Source organism: Athene cunicularia (assembly GCF_003259725.1).
Source record: "Athene cunicularia isolate RWA chromosome 11 unlocalized genomic scaffold, athCun1 chr11_part1, whole genome shotgun sequence".
NCBI classification, from domain to species: Eukaryota; Metazoa; Chordata; class Aves; order Strigiformes; family Strigidae; genus Athene; species Athene cunicularia.
This window is the reverse complement of record NW_020799113.1, coordinates 2303943-2331765: the sequence shown is the minus strand read 5'-3', so window position 1 is coordinate 2331765 and position 27823 is coordinate 2303943. Positions and strand designations below refer to the sequence as shown.

At 42.4% G+C, this 27823-nt stretch overlaps 4 protein-coding genes across 5 annotated transcripts in view; 3 read left to right on the top strand and 1 right to left on the bottom strand.

Annotated features, from left to right (window-relative positions):
- Positions 1–386: 386 nt before the first annotated feature.
- On the top strand, positions 387–3092 carry LOC113484384 (arylamine N-acetyltransferase, pineal gland isozyme NAT-3-like). Its single transcript, XM_026856735.1, has one exon. The coding sequence runs from the start codon at positions 1057–1059 to the stop codon at positions 1927–1929; it is 873 nt and encodes a 290-aa protein (XP_026712536.1). The 5' UTR covers positions 387–1056; the 3' UTR covers positions 1930–3092.
- Positions 3093–3455: 363 nt separating this feature from the next.
- Positions 3456–8442, top strand: LOC113484381 (arylamine N-acetyltransferase, liver isozyme-like). 2 transcript variants are annotated; one of them, XM_026856732.1, is made up of 2 exons: positions 3456–4882; positions 7541–8442. In XM_026856732.1, exon 2 carries the CDS (start codon positions 7547–7549, stop codon positions 8432–8434), a length of 888 nt encoding a protein of 295 aa, XP_026712533.1. In that variant the 5' UTR covers positions 3456–4882; positions 7541–7546; the 3' UTR covers positions 8435–8442. The 2 variants fall into 2 exon arrangements, with proteins under 2 accessions (XP_026712533.1, XP_026712534.1); XM_026856733.1 differs by lacking the exon at positions 3456–4882 and adding an exon at positions 4900–5380.
- A 69-nt stretch (positions 8443–8511) lies between these two features.
- On the top strand, positions 8512–15096 carry LOC113484382 (arylamine N-acetyltransferase, pineal gland isozyme NAT-10). Its single transcript, XM_026856734.1, has 2 exons — positions 8512–10332; positions 12753–15096. Exon 2 carries the CDS (start codon positions 12758–12760, stop codon positions 13628–13630), a length of 873 nt encoding a protein of 290 aa, XP_026712535.1. The 5' UTR covers positions 8512–10332; positions 12753–12757; the 3' UTR covers positions 13631–15096.
- A 2632-nt stretch (positions 15097–17728) lies between these two features.
- The window catches only part of MPHOSPH6 (M-phase phosphoprotein 6), a 10531-nt gene continuing 436 nt past the window's right edge, over positions 17729–27823 (bottom strand). The window contains exons 2-5 of the mRNA XM_026856720.1: positions 23940–24052; positions 22280–22370; positions 21158–21252; positions 17729–20708 (exon numbers count right to left, since the gene is read on the bottom strand). Coding sequence (XP_026712521.1) covers positions 20564–20708; positions 21158–21252; positions 22280–22370; positions 23940–24052 — 444 coding nt within the window. The 3' untranslated portion in view covers positions 17729–20563. The remainder of the gene's footprint in view (positions 20709–21157; positions 21253–22279; positions 22371–23939; positions 24053–27823) is intronic.

The window sequence follows — 27823 nt, the reverse complement described above, 5'->3', positions numbered from 1 at the left end:
AGGAACTTGAGAACATTTTGAGACATCTTGAGTCAGTAATCTGAACAACATTGCTCCATACTCAGAGATGCCTGAAATTTACTGCTGCCTGGGGAGGAGCAACAAAAGTATTTGGCTACATCAAAATCCCTTTCTTGTTCCCTTCGGAGGGCTGGGAGGGCTCCGGCTGCTTTCCACCCCCGTGCTTGTGAAACAGCCTCCTGCTGAGCCCTTGTCCTGTGCTGGGCAGGGCGATGCCTGGTCCTTCACCCACGGGCAGCCACCCGCCACTGTGGAGATTATGAGTTGAAGGAGCAAGTGCTTCCCAAAAAGTGATGTCAGAAAATGTGAGGCCCCCCTGAAATTTGTAGTTTTGGCCCAAACATTGGTGTCGTCCTGCTGCTGGGTAGTTAAACTGTGCTGCAGGGAGGCGTCTCACAGCAGATGCAGCAAAAAACCTCCCCTGGCCTTTTCTGCCCCCCAAATTCCCTTCTGCACTCCAGGACGTGTCTGCTACCGCCCGCACAGAGAGCAGGAGCAGGTGAGACCAGCTCCTGCCAGGCTGCCTAAATAATGAAGGAAATACCACGGCAGGGCAGATTTATTTCAGAGTTGGTTGCAGAGGGGGCTCTGGATTGCTCTGCAAGAGTGGCAGCTTTTGTTTCCTGCTTCTGCTTTGCTGAGTCAAACCACGAGCAAAGCCGTTCAGATCTGGAGAGTCTCGGTTCCTATAATGTCTAGCGGGGAAACAGTGCTGCTACTGGTTTTGTTCCTTCCTAGGGAGATTTGTAGCTTTGCTGGGCAGGAGCTCTCTACTGAAATGTGCTTAGCACAGCTGGAGCCTCTCGTCACAGCTGTAAAAGAAACAATTAAAAATAACATTTGTGCTCATCAGCACTGTCCATTGGCTTCCCTTGGCGCTAATACTCACACTCAGCTGCCTTTGATGGGGCCATTAGTCAAATCCCCCTCTCTGCTGGCCAGGCTGCCCATACTGATGAGGACCCCGTTATAACGGAAGATCCTTCTGTCACTTCTGACACAACCTATTCTTTCTTTCCACCCCCCTGAGGCAGCATGGACATCAAGGAGTATTTCACCAGAATTTCTTACCAGGGCTCCTACGATAAGCCGGATCTGGCTACCTTGACGGATGTATTCCAGCACCACATCCGAGCAGTCCCTTTTGAAAACCTCAGCATCCACTGTGGGGAAAGCATTGAGCTGGACCTAGAAGCGACTTACAACAAGATAGTGAGGAAGAAACGTGGGGGCTGGTGCATGGAAAACAACCACCTTTTATCGTGGGTCCTGAAAACCCTCGGTTACGACATCACCCTTCTGGGATCAAAAGTTTATGACCTGGAGTACAAGGCGTATGCAGATGAAATCAATCATCTGCTGCTAAAAGTGGTGCTTGATGGCAAATCCTACATCGTGGACGGTGGATTTGGCAGAGACCGCCAGATGTGGCAGCCAATGGAGCTGATTTCAGGGAGAGACCAGCCGCAGACTCCTGGGATCTTTCGCTTCCTGGAGGAGAGCGGGGTCTGGTACCTGGAGAAGGTGAAAAGGAAGCAGTGGGTTCCCAACCAAAGTGCCTCCACTGCCCATAACGTGGAGAAAGAAGTTTGCCGTCGGGTTTATCTCTTTACCCTTCAGCCACGAGACATCGAAGAGTTCCGAGCCCAAAACACCCACTTGCAGACAGCGCCAGACTCGCTGTTTGTGACAAAGTCTATCTGCAGCCTGCAGACCACCGACGGTGTCCGGGCTCTGGTGGGCTGGAAACTCACCGAGATGAAGTACGATTATCAGGACAGTATGGATCTGGTGGAAATCAGAATCCTTGCAGACGAAGAAATGGAGAAAACACTGAGAGAGAAATTCAATATAACACTAGACAGGAAATTTGTACCTGTCAATAAAAGCAGGTTGTCTCCATTTTAACTCACTCCCTTGAATTATAATTCAATCCAGTGCCATTGCATGCAATCCTTCCTCTATTTCTGACAAACATCTTAACATTAGGCTTTCATTTCCATCCACACCTGTGTAAGGCAGAACTTATTAGCATGAATCTGGAAAGGATATTGATTTTCACAACCGCTCCTGCATTTCTTCTTGGTTTGGATACAAATAATTTCTTCCTAGCTCAATCAAATCACTCCCCTTCTGTTTGTGCTTAGCTGGAAGCACACGCTGCCCAGTCCCTACTCCTTTCATCTCTTAAAAGCTTTTCCAAATACATCCAGAGTAGCAGGGCAGAGGAGTGGAGCTGTATGTCTCTTCCTTTATTACTTTGCGCTGCCAGCTGAGGAAGATCATACCCACCTCTTAAATGAATACCACAGTACTTTTGGAATTTAATAGCCAGAAAAACAAAGGCATCCAGTGTCGAGTTTGCTACAGTAAGCCAAAAGCCTGTCCTGTCTGCTCTTATCTTCACAACACCCCCGCAGGCAGCAGGCAGGCTGTCCCATGCCTAGGCTGCGCTCTGCAAATACTTACCGACTGGCTATTTACAGCCTGAAGCTGGGGATGAGACATGTTAGTGGACATTTCTGTCTTCTTTCAGACTTGTCCCGTTCTCTCAGTGACACAGCCAAAGAGCAGTATTTCTTTGAATTGAAAGCATCTCCCGTTGAATTGAACGGGAAGCATCGCCCTGCATTTTGTTTGCTCCCACCCAGCAGCAGACTGCTGGGAATACCCGCTCCTCTCCTAAGAGTGTTACTCTTCTCCAAGTGCTGTTGCACATTACTTACCGTGCCTGAACCCAAACACATGCCCAGAATTGGTTTTCTGAAACCTATCCGTTCTACTGAGGACGTGTTTGCAGTGAGACTAATTATATTGATAGAAGGGAAACGACTCATCTTAATCAGATACCTAAAGGCTAAGATTTGTAGCATGGGAAATTACTCAAATGTAATCACTTTGCCCTCTGAGATGATGCTTGATGTTCCTTTATGTACAAACCATGGAAGCATTGCAACTATGCACTTAGAATGAAGTAAATGATATAAGTGATATCAAAACTCCAAGAATTATGAAGTAGAAGGATGTATTCGCAAACATGTATTCCCAAAGTAAAAAATTTCATTAATCACTGCAGTTGTCCTGATTTGTTTTAATGTGGTAATGTTTTGCAGCTAAGGCTTTTAAAAATACAGTAACTCACTGACCCTTTGTTATGCAAAATGTGCAGCTTTCCCTAGCCAGCAGGTTGTAGCTAATAAAAGCTGCTGCTATGCTGCACAGTGTATTTCCTAGAGACACAGGGAGTTCCCCAAATCCCGACGTCCCAGAGGCAAAGGCCTCCACGTGTGCGTGGCTGCGTGTGTGCAGTAGTGCCCTACAGCGCAGGAGGCTCCCCCATGCTAGAGGGAAATCAAATGCGGGGTGTAGAAGAACAAGGGGCTCCTTACAGCGTGGGCCAGCAGCTTGCAAGAGGGATGGTGAGAAGCAGCGGAGCCAGGACCTGGCGTGTGTGCAAGCTGTATCCTTCTTTGGTCCCCGCGTCAGTGGAAAAGTTAAACGAGTGGAACTCGGTGGGTTTATCCTCACAGCAGCCTGGCAGCTGGGGCAGACAGAGGTAAAAGCCCAGCCGGGCCTTGCAGAGGTGTGGGGCAGGAGAAGGTCCGTGCAGAGCCAAGAAGCTCCATCACTTGTGGGAAGAGACACGGGAAACATCTAGAGAGGGCTGTTGCAGTTCCTCTCCCCGTGCCTGGGTATTTCTGGGGCTTTGGCTTTTTTATGGGCTCAGGGGAAGAAGTAGGGCATCATGTCCACTGCCGCAGAGATTCGGCGTGTGAAGGGACACAACAACAGCAAACCCACTTTCCTTTCAGCTGGTTGATCCCCTCGAGCGTGCGCCCCGCGCCCTGCTCTGGCTGCTGCTGCTTTGTGGCCCGGCTCAGCGCTCCTGGCCCTCCTGCTCAGCACACCCACAGCAGCAGATTTTATTGCTGAGCAATCGAGGGAAGCTCTCTGTTGGAAGGGGGAAAAAAGAGAGTCTCTTCATGGCAGATTGCACTAGTTTGTTTCTCCCTCGTGGGTAACTTTGGAGCCAAATCCTTAAAGGCACAGCAGGCTCAGGGAGCGCAGCGCTCCCCGGGAGCAGCATCCTCACTGCCGAAGGACAGGGCTTCTCTTTGAACCCGAGGAGATTTACACACCTGAATGACTTGGCCAGGCTGACCTTGTTGCTTTCAGGGTCTGGTATCAGACATGAAGAATAGCTCAGCACAGTGTGGTTAATTCAGCGATTGCCATCCCCACCTGCAAATTAGTGAGTTCTTGGCTTGGATTCCTTATCTCTCTATCAGAAGCGGCTTCCTACAGGGATCCAGGCCATCTGAGGGTCAGCAAAGGAAAACCGTGTCCAAATTTGCCACTATTGCTTTGCTGCTTCAGCCGGGGTGCAGCCATCAAGGTGTGCCAGAGCCTGAAGCACCTGGGTGACCTGTGGGGTTGAGGACAGGGTTATAACCCCTGACAAAAGTTGCTTGTAATAAACATCGTGTGTTTCTCCTTTGCATTCCTGGAGGGCTTCAGTTCTCAATCAGTAACGTGGGAGGTTAAATCTACTCAGTATTGTTAGGTGATGTGGGGCCTGGATCGTATTCAGGCTCTCTGTACATCACCTAAGACCTGGAGTTGCGTGACAGGGCTTTCTACACAGATGTCATTAGAGAAAATGCAGTAAAACCATCTCAATATAGAATATTATAACAGAAGAAACTCTCTCCCCTCTTTCCTTGTTCTGCTGGAAGATAACGCTGTCCCTGCAGGGCAGTAAAGGCAGCCTGGACCTTTAAGAGCAGCAGTTCCCTCTACAACTCTTCCTGGGAACTTTGGAACCGATCCGGGTGGAAAGCCTGAGCTCGCTGCCTGGGAGGTGAGTGCCTGAGTGTCTGATCTTTAACTTCACCCTGTAGCTGCGGGTCAGCCCGTTTGGAAAAGCCCACCCCGGTGGGGCTGCACACCATGGGCTTGGCACTGTAGGCGTGTGAGCCAAGTCTCAGTCAGAGCAACCCCAGGGCCGACAGCACGCGTTGCACTGCAGGGACGTTGTCCGAGTACAAAGATCAGGTGCTCGAGACTTCAGCTATGCCCTAGTGCTGTGCCCAGGTGCCTGGAAAGAACAGCCACATGCGGCTTAAAATCCAGAGAATGGCATAGGGTTGTGCGAGAGGATCCAACGCTGGAAGCCTCTCCTGAATTTTAGCAGAGGGGAACTGTTGCTAATATCCAGCCTAGTTCTGGAAGGGCACAGCGATCCCCAGGGGCGCTTGCAGACAGGCAGAACTAACGGCTGAATCTCGGTACCCACCAGGCTGTACAAACGCTGAACAACGCTCGGCTGCTGCAGGAGCAAAAGGAATCAAGGGCGAAGGTATTTGGCAACCCACTTTTGGAAGGCAAACCGTGCCCTGGGTGAGGGCTTGCGTGCTGCTGCGGCCCCATCCCTAGTGCGGTGGGAATGGTTGTGCCAAGCTGCCTCCGAGAAGGCGGGGGGTAAACGCTGGTTTACGTGAATGCTCCCTCACAACAGTGAGTGTGTACTGCAGCTTTATCGTACTTAAACCTCTTCGAGTAGTCACTGGGATCAGAGCCCGTTTTGTCAGCCCCCACGAGGCTGTCTCTTCCACACAGACTTTAAGTTGATGAGGCCAGAGACAGGGCAGCTGGGGAAACTGAGGCACAGGCTGCACATTTCCCAAAGCCTCAGTGGCAGCAGCCCGTGGAGGCTCTCCATGGGGAGGTTGCTCGTGGCTGGAAGAGGGGAGCTGCTTAGACCCTCTCGCCGGGGCGCTGGGGACACCCAGACCCAGGAGACAGGTTCTACAGAGGGCATCAGGTCTTCTGCTGCTGGCCCAGAGCAGGGCCTGCCTGGATTTTGCTTGAAAGTAAATGTCAAGGCTATCAGACCCCCCAGGCTCATGGACTCACTTGGGTCCCTCCTGGTCACAGAGATTCAGCGTGAGGAGTCATAGGGAAAAGATGTTTCTGTCTGGCTGTGCAACACGGCTAAAAGTGGGAACAGAAAGAAGAAGGAGGCGGAGAACCACAGGATGAGCTTGCAAGTGTTCATGTGCACCGTCTGTGGGGAGGGAATGGCTTTCTACAACCAGTGTTTCCAAGGAGATCCTGCCAGAGATGAGTGCCCTCGTCCTAAAGAAGGGATGGAAAAAACCCATAAAACGCAGTATCAAAAGACCCATTACTGTTTTTCATGTAGTTTCTTTGGGTCCTTTTGAAGTGAAAATGTGTATTTCTTATTCCCTTATTGGGACAGTCCTCTCGTTTTTACATTTTCCTGTGCTTGTGCATCAGGCAGTGTGAACCCTGGTACCAGTGCAGATCAGGAGCAATGTGACCGAGTCAGGTGAGTTGTGCTGCTGGCATCCAAACTGGGGTTCAGGTCTAGAGATAAGGTCACCTGTCGTGCTCACCTGCTGGGGCGGGGGTATTTCCACTAATATATTTGAAGTGGGATTTTCAAATCTCCCAGCACCGCTCAAGTGCTGGCATGGATATCGGGTCACAGTGCTGGGCACTCCTAGGGGAGAACTTGGACCAAAGCAGAGAACAGTCCCTGGAAGGTAATCTCCCCCATCTCATCTACATCAAATGATTTTGGGAAAATCCTCCCAGGGAACCCGCAACCAATTTCAAGGAGAAAGAAATCCTCAGACCTTTTGGAAATTAATACAGTCCTTAGCAGACTGTGAATCATTCTGGAAAACAAATACCCTTGCATGGAAACAAGCCAAGTTAAATCTAAATAAAAGGCAGGAGAAATCCTTACAGATACCAGATGAGCCATTGGATTAGAAGTGTATAGGGAATTTTTTGCATCTTGGCCATGCCGCCAGTACCACTGATGGTCTCGTTCTGCCAATGAAAGGAAAAGGGATCCGAGATATGAAGACACAAAATACATCCAATAATTTAACCGAAAATAAGGCCTTTGGTTTGTAAAAGATGGTAAGAGGAACCAAAAGGCACTGAAGTGTCTGAAGTGGTGACACACTGAGGTGTTCATCCCAGTCAGCTGAAGCCTCAAATGTAAAAACTTTCCAGTTAAGCTACCCGTGGCATAAATAAAGAATTGCTTATATGTTATGGTAAAAGAAGCAGTAAGAAATTGCTTTGAATTCTATGCCGCTACGGTCTAGCAGCATTTCTGCAAACCTGTGGTCGGTTCGATTAATTTTTTGTCACGTAGCACCTCATATGGGGCCAGAGATTCTGTTGTGCCACCTGCCGTGCCTTCCCCTAGGAAAAACATTCACATGGGTTGAAGGCAACATCTGAGCCAGAGAAAGCATTATAGTCACCTGCTCCTATCCTCGTCTCTTTTTTCAGAAATACAGATGACACAGGCAGGCCTCACCTGCATTCATCTCCTATCAAGGGCAGAGATTTCTTCCAAATCCTCAATGAAACGGCCTAGGCTCCATTTGCAGGCTGGTTAACCTGTGCTGCAGAAACAGGAGTGAACCCCTTGACAGCTGCACAACAGTAACTGGCTATTTTTCTGCTCACACAGGCAAAAATGGACATTCAAGAGTATTTCGCAAGAATTTCTTACAACAGTTCCCATAAGGATGCAGACTTGCAAACCTTGACAGACATTTTCCAGCATCACATCCAGGCAATTCCTTTTGAAAACCTCAGCATGCATTGTGGGGAGACCATCGAACTGGATTTACAGTCTACTTACAATAAGATAGTGAGGAAGAAACGTGGTGGATGGTGCCTGGAAAGCAACCACCTTTTATCTTGGGCCTTGCAACAATTAGGGTACGACATCTGTATTCTTGGAGGAAATAGTTATGCACCAGCAGAGGGGGCGTACACTGCTGAGATGAATCATATCCTACTGAAGGTGGTGATCAAGGGAGATCCCTACATAGTAGATGCGGGTTTTGGCGGTGCCTACCAGGCGTGGCAGCCACTGATGTTGGTTTCTGGGAAGGATCAACCCCAGGTCCCCGGCATCTTCCGCTTCATGGAAGACAACGGCACCTGGTTCTTTGAGAAAGTCAAAAGGAAGCATTATATTCCTGAGCAAAGTGTCCCTTTTGCTGATACTCCTCAACGGGGGAATATCAGAAAAATATATACATTCACTCTCAAGCCACGACATATAGAAGACTTTCAGGAGCTGAACACGTACCTACAAGTGTCTCCAGATAACATACTTCGGAAGAAGTCGATTTGTACCCTCCAGACCACTGCGGGGCTTTACGCCTTAGTTGGCTGGACCTTCACTGAGATGAAGTATAACTACATGGACGGCATGGATGTGGTGCAGATCACAACTCTTACTGATGAAGAGGTTGAGAAGACCCTGAAAGACAAATTCAATATAGTGTTGGAGAACAAACTTGTACCAGTAAATGTTCGTGGCTTGCCACCTAATTTAGTGGATACAATCTAATTCTAATGGTGTGCTAGATGGATCTGTAAATATCCACTATATGAGTTATCATTAGTAATAGTAATCTGAATCTGAAATTGAGCTAATCAGATGAACACCAGTCTTGGTAAATTCAAGTACATTGCTAATGAACTGCTTATACCAATTGCATTTTTTTTCTTAAGCTTCTCTTCTTTTGGAAACGGAGACATCTTACTACCTCTAGTTTGCTCACGTGGAAATTGCTTTTTGACTCCATAACTCTCTGGATCTCATTTTATTTCAGATATATATTGTGGCAGAGGAGACCAAAACGATACGGAAGGAGAAGCTTCATTACCATTTTACACAAAAGACCTCTAACCTTTTTTGGTGTTATTTCCAATTTTCTTCTCGGCAGAGTTTTACAAATTATTCACTTCCGTTAACAGTCTGCAAGAGAAAGTTGAGCTGAATTTGGCTTTCAAAGACTTCATAATGAAATGAAAGGTTAAGACTTTTTCAAAACAAGCCACTATTAGGTGCTGATTAGCTTATGATGAAATAAGTTGAAAGACTTGAGTCCTATTCCCTTACCAGAAATTGACTTAAATTGAGCTATTTATGCAAGGGCACCTAAAAATCCCAGAAGCTCTCTAATTCTGAGCATCCAGTTTTTTCCGAGTCTGAATTTTCCTGAAATTGTCTCTGATGATTGAAATCAAAACAAATCTGAAATCAAAACAAAATCAGTAGAAGCTGAGATGTTTCAACAGTTCTTAAATTCTGGATTTTGGTATCAAAAATGTAAATTTAGGTCAGCCTTTGCAAACTATAATCTAAACTTTATGGCCTAACCTTCCTGCGATGTCAAGCAGGCATGACAGTATTGTAGATAAAACTCTTCATATTTATTACAAACGGTATTCTGCATAAAATCGACCTTAAATAAGTAATATTGCAGATGCAAAAGGAAACACTGGGAAGTTAGGATATGCCACCGGTTTGATTTTACAGCATCTTAAATGTAACATAAAAGCCTTTTAACTTTCTGATACCTGTGGCAGGTACTATACAGCAGGTGTCATGAAAGCGCGTGACAGAAATGCATTAGTCCTCAGCCAGGAAAAAGACTTTGATGCTCATATTAGTCAATCACACAGACTCACAGGGCACCTGATGTGCCCAAAACTCAGGTGCTTTCCCAGATGTGCCCTTTGCCTTCCCAAAAGTCATGTCCAACTTTCCACCTCCATTAAATGAAGAGAAGACATGCTCGACAGGAAGAAAATTAAATAACAGCCCTGCAACACTTTGAAGACACAGCAGGCCAAGTTTTAAAGAGGAAATGCATTACTTCGTGCAAATAAATATTTGTCATGGTATTTATTAGGCATGGCAGCTCCATATATCTGCTGCAGTTGAAGCTTTGAACGGATGGAAAAAGTTCCTTTGTGAGCAAAAAGGGTCATTTTCTGCATCCACAGAGCATAGGAACATGCAACTTGCAATAACTGAGCAATTCAGCGCACCCACAAGGAAGTAGATGACTATCCTCCACCACAAAGTGCTGGCTTGCAAAATAACAATATTTTAATTTAAAGAGTTTTGGAGCCATTTGGAACTGTCTACTGTAACTATTTTACATGGAAAACAAGTTCAGTCTGGTCTTAACTAAGGGAAAACATAAACATCTACTAATAGGGAAGAAACAAAGTTTAATTTGCCCACGGATCAGTGAATTCTAAAAATGTGCATTCATTTTGGGTGGACTCTGCCCTTTCTCAGCATTTAAGATTCATGAGTGAGGGCCAGTGGAGCTTAGAGAGGAAGACAGCCCTCACAATTCGTATCCACTCCTGGCTTTACTGACTGCTGCCCCAGTAATAAACAACACAGAAACTGAATACGTCGATAAGTAAATAAGGCTATCTTAAGAGGTAAGTTTATTTTTTTTCAAAAATACTCCAAAGAAAGAAACAAAACCCCTTTGTTTCTTTATAATGGTAAAGGTCACAGGCAATAACATAAGCGATATTATCTTTAGAAAAAAAATGTTATAAAGATGTGTGGATATAGAGCTAAACTATTGCCTAAACATGGGCTTTTAAAGAGGGCAAAACAGTGATAATGCAATTTCAATTCTTGTGTCTTTTACTCTTCAGGAGGAGATTCACTTGAGTATAAGAGAAATTCTTTTGTTTAGATACAATAGGAGATAGAAATTAAGAACTACAGCCTCTTCTTGGAAGTTACTCTTTTAGATTTTTAACTTCATTTAAAAATATTGCAAATGCGAAGGAAGCAAAAGAGCAGTCTAATAATCAATAGATTATGCTTTAAGGGACTAAAGTTACCGTCCTTTAAAAACAACTTAAAAAAAAAAAGAAATAACAAGCTGAGGATTTTTGTACCCCAGAAAGTCCATGTGCTGACATAGTAGGACAAAAGTAGACAGATAACGTATTTTAAAAGGGGAATTGCTGATAGTGTGTATAGTCCTGGTAAGGAATATTTTTGTATGAGCATCCTCATTTGCACATTTAGAAATAGTTCTGTAAGGTTTTTCTTCTGATGTTTTTCTCTGCATAAATCATAGTCACATTTGTGGGACTACCTTTTCAGTATCTAGCTTTTCCTCTGATCTGCTCACAATTCAAAAGAATGGTAGCTTTCATCTCCTACAGTCAAGATTTAACACTGATCAATCATATTATGGAACTGCAGAGAGAAATTAAAAATAATATAAACTTGAGAACCAGCTTTATGCTTGTGTAATCTATTTAGCATTCACAATTTCAGTCGGTAGGATCGGATAGACTTGGATTCCACAAATCAGAAGAAAAAAGTGCCATAAGTCTTATGTTCAACTTAACATTATATTGAGACTATCCTCCAACAATACACTTAAATATCACTGGAAGCTAAATTCCTTTCTGTAGAAGATAACACGTGGTTTTTGATGGGGCTCTCCATTCACGTTAGACAGCTGTTTCTATACCATGCATATGCACATCATGAATCTGTCACTGAAAATCATCTTGAGAAATTCCAGTCTGCAGTAAACACTCAACAGTTCACCGCTAAATTTATCTGAATAAAATAGTCTTCCTGAATTGCTAATATTAAGTGTCTAAACCTCAGCCTACTCTATGCACAAAAGATTTCCAAGTAGCTTTGTGGGCTGTCAAGAAACTAAATATTTGCAGTAACTCTAGACTGCTGAAATGCTTAGTGCTGTCTTTGCAAAGGTTCAAGCCTTCAAAACATGTTGTGCCCAGCTCCATACCCAAGTAGACGATCTATAGTGGATTTCACAAACAGTATCTGTCAGATACCTGCGGAGCATCCAGCTCGTAGTGGTGGTCAGCAGACTGTGATGGGCCGCTGAGAAAGCCAGGGGACTGTGTGCGACTTTCCACAGTATTAGAAGGCAGAAAATTGGTTGAGTAGTTCCTCCTCCAGCACTCTTGTTCGTGAGGAGTCGTACCAAGGCAGGCTAGGAGGTGGGCACTGCTGGAGACACGACAGACCAGGGATGCACTGTATGAGGCTTCAGTAATTCTCAGTTATGTCTCCTCTGAAAGGAATAAAGTGAGTTTTGAGAAAGGCCAGGACTAGAGAGATGTACTCTGCCTTTTAGGTCACTCACCTCCATTCAGATTCATTATTCCAACACCAAAATGAGTTTGTGCCGCACTCTGAGCAGTCAAGAGCGTCAGTGGTCTGCAACTCCTGCAAAGGTCAGATGAGGTTTTTTTTCAGTTACAATTATCTGAATAAAACTTGACACTTTACAAAATGCACAGGGAGCATCATTTTCACTTTTTGTAAGTGTCGAAAGAGTGCCCTATACCAAATGAGCAGTTCATTTACTGTCATGTAGATCAGCGTCAGACTCATGAAAAGAACATGCAAATCCTGGCTCAAATTATCCTCCCTCCAACAGGCAGACAACACTGCTTCCCCCCACTGACACTCCTTTCACTGAACAGTGGATTTAGACTGGTTTTCATGAACCCTCCTGAACAGTCTCTAGCATGATCTTACATTTCTTCTTAACCCCACTGTTACAATGCAAATACAGCAAATCCCTGTTTCACGGCCACTGCATATCAAGCTGAAATTACATCAGCTGTTTGCCACAGGGATGACTCTAAGACAAAAAGCAAACCCTCATGTGCACTGCTCTTTGCTTGGGGAAACATTTGATATGAATACTTGCTACCTTTAAAAACTGCTCTGATGAGGTTCAGTAGATTAAAACGTCTTTGCTGGCAGCAGCCTGGGCAGTTTTTCACAGCATCATAAATCACTGATGTAAAGAAACAAAACAAAAATGCAATTCCTTCCTTTACAGGTGACATGAACCTTGAAGAGTATTTTGCTAGAACTGGCTATAAAGGTTCCCTTGAAAAACAAGATTTAGAAACCTTAACCGATATATTCCAGCACCACATCCGTGCTGTTCCTTTCGAAAACCTCAGCATCCATTGTGGGGAGAAAATTACTTTGGAGTTGGAGCATGTTTATAACAAAATCGTGCGGAGGAAGCGGGGTGGCTGGTGCATGGAAAACAACCAGCTGTTGGGCTGGGTCCTGAAATGCCTGGGGTACGACGCCAGCTTTCTAGGAGCGTATGTGTTCAATCCACATCAAAATGCCTACGCCACCATCATGACCCATCTCGTGGTAAAGGTAGTTATTGATGGCAAAGCCTATATTGTTGATGGAGGCTTTGGTGTATCCTATCAGATGTGGCAACCGATGGAGCTTGTGTCGGGGAAAGACCAGCCCCAGGCTCCCGGTGTCTTTCGCTTCACGGAAAAAAATGCCATCTGGTACCTTGAGAAAATGAGACGGAAACAATATATCCCAAATCAAAATTTCTCTAATTCTGATCTTCTGGAGAAAAAAGAGTGTAGGAAAGTTTATATGTTCAGCCTTGAGCCACGGACAGTGGAAGATTTCAGTTTCCAGTGCACGTACCTTCAGACATCGCCAGATTCCCTCTTTACAAAGAAATCCATCTGCACCCTCCAGACCACTGATGGCTTTCGAGCACTAATCGGGTGGACACTGACTGAGACCACATACAACTACAAGGAAAATATGGATCTGGTGGAATTCGTAACTCTTGAAGATGAAGAGGTGGAAAAAACACTCAAAGAGAAATTTAACATAACCCTAGATAGAAAACTTGTCCCAATTAATGTCAAAGGATTTTATACAATCTAGATGACCAGGAGAACCTGCAATAATGCTGTCTATGTACATTCACTGTCTGTGCAATCACTAAGATTATGGGATTCTTTTGCAGGTGACTGAATGAAAAATACATTAATACCAGATTAAAGTGAATTTCACTCTGGGAAAAATTAGGAATTTAAGACTCTTCTGCCAGGTAGATAGAATTATTTGCTGTGAGATGACTGCAGTTCAATTTTTGGCACAACTATAGGATCTGATTTGAATTTGGTTATAAACTTGGGTAATAAATATGTCTGGGGAATTTTGGAGTGCCTATAGCACATGGATTATTAATTGTGATATGCTGTCAACACATTTTCTATGGTTATTATAGGGAGAAAAGTAATCTGTGAGCATTTAGACAATGAAGTACACATTTAAAACTTAATTTTTCACAAGGTCTAACCATTTGCAGCTCATCTCATTTCTCTACCTTTAATAAAAGTAAAACAATGTCATCTTTGAAAGGAGCATTAGGAGGCATAATTCTCTGACCGTCATCCTTAGACAAAACATGGTACAAAATGAAAATTATCATCATGAGCATCCCTTTTGTCATGGCTGCAGTAAACTGCCCTAAGTAAGTTTTGATATGTGCATATTTTCTGGTGGTGCAAATTGTATATATTGCAGCATTACTGTGGCTGATGGGCTCTAAAGAAATACCTACAAGCTTTGCTGCTGATTAAGTAATCATCCTATAAAGGGGAATGGTGCTTAAACATCACAACTAGCTGCAGTGCTAGGGTCTGAATAATAGGTCCCGAAACAAAGTTGACCTCTAGGTGAACCTCACAACTAAACGTTATCCATTATTAGTATCTGTTAATTAGTAAAATCTGTATTACCATTAGCATCAATTATTAGTATCTGATCATTAATGAAATATGTATGCTCACTAGTTAAAGATGTAGCTTAGAATATAACCAGTAGTGAGGATGAAATGTTGTGGGAATGTATTCAACTTTCCTTGTTCAGCCTTGTTCAAGGCTGAGAACCCAAGTGTTTGGCCTTGTTAGACCCTGCCTTGGTTCTCCCCCGTGAGCCTCGGCCAGGCTTTGGGTAGAATCCAACATGAGGATGAAACCAGATGTTTCCTCTCAAAGCAGAGGTGCAAATTATTCTGGCTTGCTGATTTTTGGTATGTAAGGCTGGACTTGCCTACTGCAACTCACCTACGGATGGATGCAGTGCGTAGGACTTCCCACTTGCAGGGAAAGTTTCTCCAAATCCTCGCTGCAACCAGGCTCCCCAGCGACTGTGGGTCTGGATGTTGGTAACGTATGCAAGTGGTGATGGATCTTTCTTAATCACTGTTCTCCCCATCGTGTAGTAATGATTAGGTGCGTTGCCTTGCTTAACTGTGTGTAGTAATAACTAAGTGTACTGTTCTGTATTTTTCTTATTGCTTATTTTTGTAGTACTTAGTTATATCCTTTAATTATTAACAGTAAAATCAGCCTACTCTTTTCAGTCTGGTGTCTGAGTTTAATTGGCATCTTTGATTAGCAAAACACTGGCTTAGATTTACTTCTATCCCAAAAGGGGTGGAAATTTTGTATTTTTAGCATTGCAAGTTATTTGTATAACAAAGGTAGAAAATGAAGCTTACTCCACTATACCCTTCATTTTGCCCTCTGTGTATAGCAAATATGGGAGCCCATAGCTATGCTGAATGAGGACCACTTAGTGCAGGAGCTTTAGTGTCACAAGTGAGCGAGTTCATCTCTATCAAAGTGAAAAAAAAAATCAAGGAGCCAACCAAATCTAAAGGAATCCCTTTCTTTAGAGTTGTAGCACAATCACATTTCCCCATTTTAATTTTTTTTTCCAAAAAGCCCAAACAACGAAACCACTGAGAAAGGGGAAGCATTCTCAAAATGCATCAAAAAATAGCAGTAATGCTGAAAAACACTCTTTCTCCCCAATCTGTGATTATCCTGAGTGTTGGTCAAATGTTGATTCCTTCCAGTGATAGTGTATCTTTTTGCTCAAAGATATCTCTGATCATAAATCTCATTAATTCTGTAAGTGAAAATAAAGGAAAACAAAAAGTTTCAGTAAATACAGCCCCCCCCCCCCCATCTGCATGACTCCTGCACACAGCATTTGAGATGTGAATGAGGTCTGTTCAATTATGCTGTTGCTCTGCTGGTCAACCTTCCCCACTACAAACTTCATGAACCGAAAAGGCCAATACTGAACAAATTTGACAGCAGTGTTGAAGACGGTAAGTTCCTACCAGTTGCTGGAAAAAGAACTTGTAGACTCATCCCTGAAGAAGGACGATGATCCCTGAAGAGGCCCAGTAGTCACCTCCTCTGCTGGTCTCAGCAGCTCTGGGCTGGCCTCGGTGCACGCCGGCTCTTCCCTGCTGACCGGCCCTGGTGGCACCTGATGGCCTGGCTACACGTGTACTTGCACAAGGACAAGGAACCAAGGGCCAAGCCAAAGGCAATACAGGACACTCAAAGATCTTACTGAGGTGGGAACAGAGTTTTTCTATAAATAATAGAATAAGGACTTTGTTCTGTGTTCATATTACTCTCATACTGAGGTCCCATTAAGGGTTTTTACCCCTTTCTAAATGATTGATCAAACTTAGGTGTTCCCTGAGACCCCAAGGAACATTATGAGCTTCAAAACACTCACCACCTCTATTCCAGCTGACAGAAACTCCCATCTGCGTTCACCCAGGTCACCAAACCGTATTTCTCTATGCAATGAAGAATTCTGGTGCTGCCGCCCGTTGTCTTGAGGCCAACCATTAACAGACTGGTTATTTTGCCTCCATGCTTCTCTAGAGATGTTCCTGCTGTTGCTCCCAGCTAATTGTTCAGGTTATGGTGTGCAAGGGTTTCTTGCAGAGTTCTTCATGGGCAGCGGTCTACAGACTCAAATTGGCATTTTTAACGGTGACTGCAATAATGGGACTCAACCCAGATACCCCCTGCTACTATTCAGTTCTCATTAAAGATCTATGGGGCTGCCAATGACCGAGGCTTCAACCCTCCCTCTGACCCCATCTGTTGATAACCACTCTCTAAGTGGGATTTGTGTGACAATCATACCCAGGTCCTCACTGTGCAACCTAAGATCACACATGTACACCTGAGGAACAGTTTCACAGTTTAACTAAAGCTCCCCAAAAGCTGATGAAAACAGGTTATTGAGGTGTGAATGCCAGACCCAAAATGTCTCAAAGGTTTGAGATGAAAATGGTATAAAATCAAACAAACCCAAACAAACCCAGAGGCCTCATGTTGGGGTTCCATTAGCAAGGTAATATTGTGTGAGGCAGATACTCTCCCAGACTCAGAATAAATAACTAAGGCCTTAGAGCATCAGCTCTCAGAGAAACTTGCATTCACATGCAGAAGGGAAACATGGGGTGTTTGACATCCTTCACCACCACTATGCTTTATTAACACTCTGAGAAAGGTTTAATGAGAGCCTATACTACTGTGCAGTTTTAGTTGTTGACTGCTGTTGAAACGAAGCACAACACAACACTTATACCCCCCCACCCAGGACTTGTCTAATTCCAAATACAATTTAAAAGTATGTTATTCCAATTAACAGAAAGTAGAGACAATTTCTTTTTAAGTCTGAATGCTGGATTAAGTCCCAGAATCCCAGCCCAGCTGCCCATTACACACAATGCGCAATGGCAACGACAGCCATCCATGATTGTGGGGTTGTATAATCAAGTGTCTTATTAGAAAACAAGACACATAACAGAAGAAACACAGTTCAAACTCCATGGCACCACAGAACGCCCCCCGCCTCCACCAAGAATCAAAGTTTAATCAGCTCATGCATTACTAAAGGGAGGATACAGGATGGCTCACTTCAGTTGGACTCTGGTCCTGGACTTTTTAAGATCCAAGACTAAGCAGAGTAAAAGTAACAAAACAAGAAACATCAGCAAAAAAGAAGTTCTATACTTACATGTTTCCAACATCAGCAGTTAGTACAGAAATAAACAGTCAGCCTGTCAAAGGGAGGGACACAACTTCACCTGACAAGAGACTTCCTTAAACTTAACACTGTGAGCTGTCAGTGAGCACAAACTACAACGCACACTTTGCTTTGTTCACTTTAATAGGTACCTTCGTGTAACAGGCACAAACACTTCTGGTGTCTGGTAACTCTTTACCAATTAAATTTTGCAAGTAGCCATTTTCTCTAACAAAAACGCATACTACCTATCCCAACTTGCTTTGTTCTCAAAGAAGAAATGCTTTTCATTTAGAAACATGACCACACGGATAAGTTCTACAGCTTAGGAAGCTGCACATGAAAATGCATCTGCATTTGCAACCATGTCAGAGCCAAGAAAGCTTAAATTAATGTAGGCTCGCATTATGAATATTTCACTGCTACACTTGTATCTCTGTCAAGAGCAGTTCAAGCACAAATTTTATACAGCAGAATGTTTCCACCCTGCCTAGGCAGCGAGAGCCAAACTTAAAATACCTACACATATGTATGTATATATAAGGTTGGCAATACAGATGGGTATCCCATCATAAAATGCCTGCTTGTAACTTTGGGCATTTAAAGTACATTTAGAAAGTCACATAGGGCTGATTTTTAGTTCTGTCTTGCTCATACTAATGCACTATGAAAGGTGCTTTTAAAGGTGCATTTTACAAACTCCGCATGAATAAGACATTGTGCTAAGAATTAGGAGGTGGTCTTACTGCAGCATTTCAATAGCTCACCTAGCCACCAGCTAAACGTGAACAGAGGGCAATCATATTTGAAGACAATAAACCAAAATCTGTAATTTCTTCACAGTTGGTGTTGGGCATGTTTAGGAAACAGAAGAACCACCTTTCTCCCCTCCCAAATTCCCAAATCATGGGTTTTCTAGGAAGCTGTTCAGAGTTCGCTCACACCATGACACTCACATTTCCTGTCATCCCTCAGAAAATTACATGAAATTAAGGACCAATGTACGGCAGAACGCTTTTAACTGTATAAAATTATTCCCCATTGGACTGAACAGAACTCTGCAATGCAAGAGAGCTCTCTGCATAGAGCCCTGGCAAAGAAAGACTTCACATGCAGTTTATCTGAGCCACTAATCATTACCAAAATTACCCAAAAGGTCCTCTGCATGACACCACTGGAACCTTCTCCAATTCACAATCTCTCAGGACATGCAACTGCAGTGACATCTCCTGGTTGATGGTGGTTCACTAGAACACACTTTCCCCCCTCAACTACCCAGCATAACTACGCAGAAATTCTCTCTCCATTGGAAGAAATGTGTTCAGATAGAGAGGAATAATTTTCCTACTAATAAGTAAAAAAGAATAATGGGATACATTCTGAGTTTTTCTTGTGATGACCAACAATAAATCATTTGTTAGCTCAGGTCACATCTTCCATGGGAAGAAAAATGTCTTGCCATCATTAACTTCTGTTCAGCTAGCAATAATATATGATCAGGTTTTAAGTAATTGATCCAGTAGCATTTAATTAGCTCTGAAAAACTATCTCAGATCATGAATCACAGACTTCCCACCTGTATGAGGTCCCCTTACTAGGTTAAAAGTATATTTCTCTTTCCATGTGTGATTCATCTTGAATATCTAATGAGGTACTCTTGATACATGGATTATAGTTCACATATCACATGCAAAATACAGCAGACATACAGTCTCTTTCTTTATATAATTGAGTTTCGTGTCTTTCTTCGCTTTGTTAAAGAAAAAAAAAAAAAAAGGCGCCTGTGAAGGCTCCTGTGTCCATAACAGAATGGCCACTACTGGCTTCAATTTAACAAATTTCTCTTTCTCCAAAGAATCAGCATTAAGGATGAGTAACTTACACATCTGGCTGGGAAATGAAGTAATAGAAAAAAGTATTTCTTGTTGAAAGGCAGAGTATAGAGAACTGCTGTAATTTTAGACACGACCACACTGACATTTTTCAATAGGCCCAGAGCACCGACTGACGAAAGAGCATGATGCTTCCATCCTAACCTTACTTCAGATGGCTTCATTGCACACTAAACAGAAAAAGTCAGTGCAGGCAACTAATAAACAGGATCACTTTTTATATCAGATTGTATTAAGCATAATTTTTTTTCATGAAATTAGCTAAACCACAATCATTAACCACCAAAAAAGTCAGGTTTTATTCAGCTTTCAAATATGTTTCAGAAGCTGCTATTATGCTTTTATGACAAGACCTAGATAATTGTAAGATTGGATTTTTTTTCTGAAAAAGAGGCAAGATTAGCAAACGTCTTTTGGAAGACAAAGTAAGACTCACAATCTGTTCAACTGTCAAATTGTAAACGTTGCCCAATATTTGGCTTGCTCTAGGAAAAAAAAAAAAGTTTTACTACAAGCCCCTCTATTTTTAAGTAAGTTTTATAAAAACAAAATTCAACAAAATGGATTCTATCTCTCTGTTCTTTTCCCATCTTATTTTTAGCATGGAAAAAAAATATTTCCATGTTTCTGCTGACTTCTGTCAATATGAAGACAGCAAAGGTTTTCATTTTCATAATAAAAAAAGCAGTGAAAGCTGAACTGCCTTACTGGATTGGACAAAACTCATCTTTACTCCAAATACTTCTTTCTGATGTTATCATAAATTGTAAATAATGTTGCTCTTGACTGCATGTGACACTACCTATGCACAACATCTAAAAAACCTGATGGCGTTAAGTGTCCCACACATTAAAAGCTGCTGAGAGAGGAAAGGATGTATGACATCCATTATACACACATCCACTTTGAAAAATGTTTGTCATGTGGATGGTAGAAATTTCAACGAGAAAAGACTCAGATCTAGAAATCTATCCTTTACATTAAATAGCAAAAATTTCCAACAATCTCCAGTTCATGATACTATATATGATGGATAACATTTCTATTAGCTCCAGTTGTGCAGTTGACATTAATCCTGTGGTTTTAAGAACTTTTTCTTGGCTTTTTTGCTAGGTCTTGTGTTATTATTCCCATCTTCATCTTCATCCTGGAGCACACGCTGGTCTCTTTTTCTCAAGAATTTCTTCCCTATTGTTCCCACTAATGTTTCATATCTGTACAGATAATAAAAAATGCACAGCTTTTAGTAAAATTAGGGAGAACTTGAATGGAGCAAATCACAAGTCTAATCAACGATTTAAATGGTGTAAAAAAGCTGGTCACCAGAAGCTTATGAAGTTTACTACACAAGTACTACATGATCACTTGCTACGTTATTATTAATTCTGACAGTTTGGGTTTGTAGCAATCTGGACAAGGAGGGAATTAGCATGGAATACCTGGGTATCAAAGGGCAGAAAACCCCTAAAAGATATTTTACCTCCAAAAGTGATGGAGATTCCACTGAACACACACCAGAGTATCTGGAAAATCAGTTCTGTAAAGTACCATATCTGTTAGGGCTTTTTTTTCTGCTTGCTTTTTGGGTTTATTTTCCCACACATAATGCAGTAACATACCATATTCCCAGCTGATATTGATGATGTCATAAAATATAACTTACCTTCTGGCCATTTCTTCATCTGACACATCAGCCTCCATCTTATCATCCACTTCAATTTCTTCCTTGCATTTAGAGTTCATTTGGATCATTAACTTCTGAAAATGAAGTAAGAAATAGCTTAAACATGTAACCCTGACACATAGCAACTATGCTGAAACTGACTGTAGGAGAAATGCATAAAAGATAAGAATAAAATTTAATAATTATTTGCTGTTCCCAGTCAGGCTAGACCATACTGTGACAAAAACTCATGAAGAAAAAGGCAACATGGCTGCCTGTTGCTAAGCCAAGCTTAGAGTTTGCCTTTGGGAAAAGATGCAACACAGAGATGGGGTTTTCAGTGAATTGTGCTACTGAAACATCCTCAAGGGCATGCCAGACTTCTTCAGGAGGCCAGAGAATTAGATCATAATTAATTTTTCATTGTGATGTTAGCACATAGTCCTTGAAATGGTTTTGTTAAGAAGGAAAAATATCTGCAAGGATTTACAATAAACTACTAGAAAAAACCATGAAGCAATAATATGCAAAGTCACAGTGAGAGCAAGTTCAAAATAACTAAAAAAAATCCCCCAGTAAATCACCTTGCATAGCGTTTTGCATACCTTAGTCTTTACACCTTCATCCTCTTGCTTCAGTTCAGTGGTAACATTTTTATTACTATCTCAGTGTAGTTCCATCAGCATAAATCATGCCAGAAAGAAATTAATCCCTCTTGCCCGGAATTTTTACTTTAGAACTTTAAGCCCTTACTTACAGAGTAAGTGTTGCATAAAGAGGGTTGAATGTTTGTAGGATTGGACTCTGAATTAAATGGCAGGAGGAAAAGTGAGCTGCTGTTTTGGTGAGCAGCATGTGGGAAAGCTTCCTCGCTTCAGGAGGGAAAATCTACAGGAGTCATGCAATTGCTGACGGTTAACACAATGAGATAAAAAGCTCCTATTTACCAGATGCTACATAGATCGACATTTTGGTTTCAATCACCGACTTCCTGTACATGGAAGGATTTATGGAAGGCGCTGCAAAGGCCAAACAGCATGCAGTGTGAACACTCAAATCCCCATCCCCAAGGGCTCCAATCCTCATGTGAGATCACAACAAAACAGAACATTTAAATGGTACCTCGATTTCTGGATTGAATCCTTTGAAGGACATTCTGCCATAAAGTAGATCCTCACATGGCATAAAGCTCCTCTCTTCTATTATAAAGCTCCTACATGAAAGCCCAAACCCAGTATTTTGTCAAACAGTGTGCTTTAAAATAATCAAATTAGACAAATGCAAAAAGCATTTGCTGTCTTCCCCCCACACAAATAAACAAAACCACAGTGTATTTTAAACCATCAACTACTTTCTGAAGCTTAATTGCTCTGATAAATCTTTCAATACAAGGCACTTGGAGTGCAAAGGAACACTTTTTGCCAGTAAAGCTGTGCCAGTTCCACAAGCAAAATTAACTCTCCTAACAAAAAGCACTCTTTGCTGGTATGATTCCACCTACATTAATGCTTTTGCCAGAATAAAAATACCACATAAATATCACTCTCCAGGTGGCATTACTACACCAGCAAAAGCTTCTAATTAATTTTTCATTGTGATGTTAGACCTGGCATTAGTTGAGTCTGTCAGGATATAAAACACTGTGTAATTCTCTGTTCAGCCGAGAAAGATTTCCTCTTTCTCCCTCTTTTTTCCTCTTTTAATGAGCACAAGTGAGAAAAGAAACATGACCCTGAGGCGTTCATAATACATGTGTTAGATAAAAGTACTTCCGTGAATTGTTCCATCCTTCTTTTCCTCACACACATATGCACCTCTTCCCTCCTCATCTCCCATGTAAAACAAACTCCTACGATCAGAGGAAGTTAGGTTGAAGAGATCAAGCTCATTCTCCTACCTCAAGGTAGGATCAGTTAAAAATGTTCCATGAACATCAGAGGCCCATCTAACCTGTCCTCAAAAGACTCCCAATGATGACGAATCCAGTGTCTCCTTAGGCAATCTATTCTAGAGCTTCAATAGCCTTATCGTTAGAAAAATCCTCCCAATGTCCAGCTTGAACATTCCTTGCTGCAACTGAAGCTCTAATACCTTTTTGTCATACCCACCAACAGTAATAGAGCATAGATTATCAGTGATCTTATTCAACTACAGCTAATTGGTTGGATCCCAGCTTTTAAAAAATTATGTATGTTCTCCCTCAATGGAATTTTTCTCCTCTTTTGAAAGGACAAAAATCAATCCATTTTTAAAGTAGTTCTCTTGCTATTTAAAGAACCTTTCTAAATAGCTGGAATGGATATTTTCTTCCTTATTAGCTACGCCTTCCTTTATTTTTGCTCTTCTCTCTCCTATTTCAAAACCAGGATTTGAAGTGAGCTGGACTCAAGAAGACAGAACTGTCCTGAACAGATCTGTGTTAGTAAATTCAGCTCCAGACACAGGACGCTTCAAACTTCTTTTTTTTCAAACGAAATGAAAAAGCAGCAATGAATGAATTGGTCCCTGCCTGAAAGAAACTAATTACATGCATCTAGAAGAATGTGTGAGTGAAAGAAAACAACACACACAAGAAATGAAACTAGGTCAAACTGCATTAGGCAACCTTGAGAACGTCCCTGAAAACAAGTAATAAAGCAAGCTGTAATGCCAGTCTGTCACTATTTTTGCTTCTGTTAACTGGTTATTAATAATACTTCTTTTACAGGAAAAATATCTATATTCTATTGCCACTCCACAACAATCCAATGATGATAAGAAGTACAAAAGGGTACAAGCTTACTCTTTCTCCTTTAGATCTGGTAAATCAAGATACCAGTGTTCTTCACTAATTATCTTCTTTTCTTCCTCTTCTAGTTGTTTTTTAGTTTGTGAATCCAAACCCCTTTGCATGAACTAAAAAGAAAGACATATAAACACATAACTTCAGTTTTTTTGCATTGTGTTCTGAACATGCAATAATTACAGGATGACATTTATCTATTACATAATATTTAGCAGTTGATAAAAAGTAAATTATTTTTGTGATTTTTCTCTGGGTTTGGTCTAAGTTTGGGCAAATGCAATGGAAAAGTAAAAACTGCTGATCACAGCTATCTACTGGAAGCCAACAGTCAGCCACATATCTATACTCACCTACAAAGAAACAGACCTTTCCTGGTTAGATTTGATGGATTTGTTAAAACTCCTTAACCTTGCTAAGATTTTTCTAATGTTTCAAACGCTAGAGAGAATGTAACGGTGTTAAAAGTTATTGCTGCATATGAGAAACCAATGCCACCAGTACAAACAGCACTGAAGCTCAGAGCTAAAGGTATGTCTTACCAGATTGGCCATTTTTTGTAACATCTATACTTTCAACCATTTATTTAATGAACTGGCTCAAAGGCTGGAACCTGCCTTTGGAAGGGCTAAAAGGTAACTGAGGTTACAAAAATAAGTATTCTGCCTCCAGCTGTGCTAAATGAAAAGTTGGAAGCTCTTAACTTTTCAGTGATGACCCACCAAAGTACCAGTCAGGTAGTATGTGTAACCAAGTGTTACCTCACTGCAGGAACAGTCTGCCAAATTAGTTGAGACCAGTAATTTAGTTTAGGGTACGACTGCTATTTTTGCCTAATACAAGGGCATTCCTGTTAATTGCATCCTCAGTGATAACCTTTGGCAGAGGATGGGAACAGGCAGATAAGGAACAGTAACCTCTCACAGCTGGGAGTAAAAGAGGTCATCTGTCACAGTCTATGAAAAGTCCCTGCACAAACAAAACTACAGACCTGAGGTATGTGAAGGACCCTTTTTATTTCCTTTTTATTTTTCTCAAGTCAGGTGCCTGAACTAAGTGACAATTTACCTACCAACAATGTTAACCAAACATGCTGGAAAACCCAGAACTTTTCATAATTTTATAGTAATACTCCTTGTATTCTCACATCCCTAGGAACTGAGACCTCCCTTAGGGTCTACAGAAAGTGTGTGAATAACTGTGTCTGTCAGAGGTGTACATTTATGCCACTGTAGGTTCCAGCTAGAGGCAAGTCTACCAGTACAGTTTATAAGCACTCCTGTACAAAAATTGCTTTGTGGCTATAAAAGCATACCTGTATGTGCAACACTGCAGAGGAATTTTCTATCAAATAATTTTACTCTTCTCATTTAAAGCAGCATCATTTTTGTGTTTAGATGAGCCTGCAGGCTGACAGGTAACACAGTGGGGAACAACAGACTTGGACATAGCTTAGGTCCCAGCTAAAATGGGCTTGGCTGGGGATAAAGCCCAAGAAGGTGTCACAAAACACTTCCTTCCCACAAAAAACATGCATTAAAGAGCTTATTTAAAATATACAGATAATACAGGTGCGTAATGTATGTATTATATACACCCCACATACCTTATCAGTCTTTACAACATGCCCAAGTAAACCAAACCAAACTCTGAATAAAAGCCAGTATAGTGCTAGTGTCTCATTTTCCATTTATATTTCTATTTGCATCCACTGTACAAGATCTTTAATGAAAGAAAAATTGACTTGTTTTCTGAGTCAATCCAAAATATGTCAAAGCTTTCCAATTAAAATTACAGTATCTTCTTGAGGAAAATAAGTGAATCTATCATGTGGAAAACCATATTGCTCAAGGAAATTGGTTAGCCAGTCAGAAATCTCAACAGGAGAAATTCTGCTACAAGCACCCAATTAAATAATCATTTCACATTACATTTTAAAGATTATGTTCATAAAGATTACTACAGTAATAACTAGATTAAAAAAATATGTGATCACATTTATCTAAAATGTAAACACCTAATTAAAAATATACCTATTGTGGCAGACACAGAGTATGTCAGTCAGTAACTGAATAGTTATTTGGATTAGTTTCCCCAAATAACGGGGCCTCGATCAAATGGTGCAAGATGTAAAAGCATGAGCCATCTTTGACAGTGAGCACACATGGCCCAGGACTTAGTGGAAACGGTCTTCACAGTGCTACCACTGACCACATGTCACCTTTGGGTGCCACTTCACCCACCTGCTGAATTGTGATAATACACCTTATCAGTACCTGTAGAGGCAGCTGCTACAGGATTAACTGAAACATTTGTAAACAAGAAGATCTGCAGAAGGAAAAGTGCTAAAAACAAGATCTGTGCATGACCTTTTCAAAACCTACTCATCTCTTCAGAAGCTAGTACTACTGCCCAGACTGTAAACCTGCAAATGTCATGGCCAGGACATTCACAGGCTGGTTCTCTGCAGCCTTCCAAGGAAGAAAATCTAAAAACTGGCTTTTGAAATCTCCAGGGGGTTAAAAAACTGACAAACAGAAGCAGAAGTTTCACTTTAAAAGAGAGTATTACATTAAAATAAGAAAAAAATAATGATGCTGCAGTCCAGGTTATGGGAATCTTACTCTGCCAATACATTGCTGGCTAACTGAGCTCAACATCTACTCCCTTCTGACGGTGAGGCAAGATGTGTTCTCTTCCCTCTGTGCACTAATTCATTAGCAGCATCTGCTAATTGGGGTAAATATTCCACCACCCTACTGCAGCAGCATATACTTTATGTGAAAGCTTGCACTGAATACAGCTAAACTCCTTTCAGCCAGTGCCTGAAATATAGTCCTATATAAATACATGGGGGAAAAAAAAGATTAAATAAAACACCACAACCAAGAAGCTACAAAGGCCCCGTCATATTCAGTTATAAAAATTTAATGGACATTTTTGAAAAAAACTTAAAGGCAACTCAACTTTTACTGGTTGTTTTCCAGCAATAAAGAACCATCAATCACAGGAGAACGTACTCCACTGAATTAGGTGTTGTAGTACACGATGTGAAGCAGAATCCATTAGCCAGTAAGCAGAGACTAATTTCACATCGGTCTTGACATGAGATTCACAATTCCAAGGGTAACAAGCATGTCACGATGTCACTAACAGCCCTTGCACTGATGAGCTGGGAGCCATTCAGGTTATTTTATTAGCCATCAGCGTAAACAGACAAAAATTGGGAACAAAATACAAGAAACTTTTTTTTGGGTCAGGATTAAAAGCCCCCCCAGGTAAGGCAAGCAACGTCAGTATTTTAATTTCAACGTGTGCGTGTGTAGCAGGGGAAGAAGCCTTACCGGTTTTATTCACAATAAGCAACCTAACTGCAGAGAAACCAGGTGGAACGAAAAGACTCTCAAGTGGTGCCCAAGGTTGGCTCATGCTAGGGCGACTTTTGAGGCAATCATGAGGTTGTTTTCCTGGATCCAACCTGCAGGACCCTGCAGTTTATCCCCCCCCGGGCCCTCTGGCCAGCCCGTGAGCGGCCCGGTACTCGGTGACGGCTCTCGGAAATGGCCTCAAGGTGGGAGGGAGCAGCCCGGAGAGCTGCGGGCCTCAGCGTGGGGGCGAGCGAAGCTGACGATAAATAGATACGTGTCCTAAAACGGGCCTTACGGGAGGTGGCAGACAGTCCGCGTGTCGGCCGAGGCCAGGCGCTGCGCGGCCGGGCCTAGACCCGGGAAATACCCGGCACCAGGCAAGGTGCTCCCGAGAAGGCCGCTGGTTTATGCGGAGACCCCCCCGGGCCCGCCTCACCGCACGGCTCGGCCCCTCCCGGGCCGCTGCACACGCGTCGGGGCCCGGCGCGGCCCCATCCTCCCGCCCCGGGGCCGCCT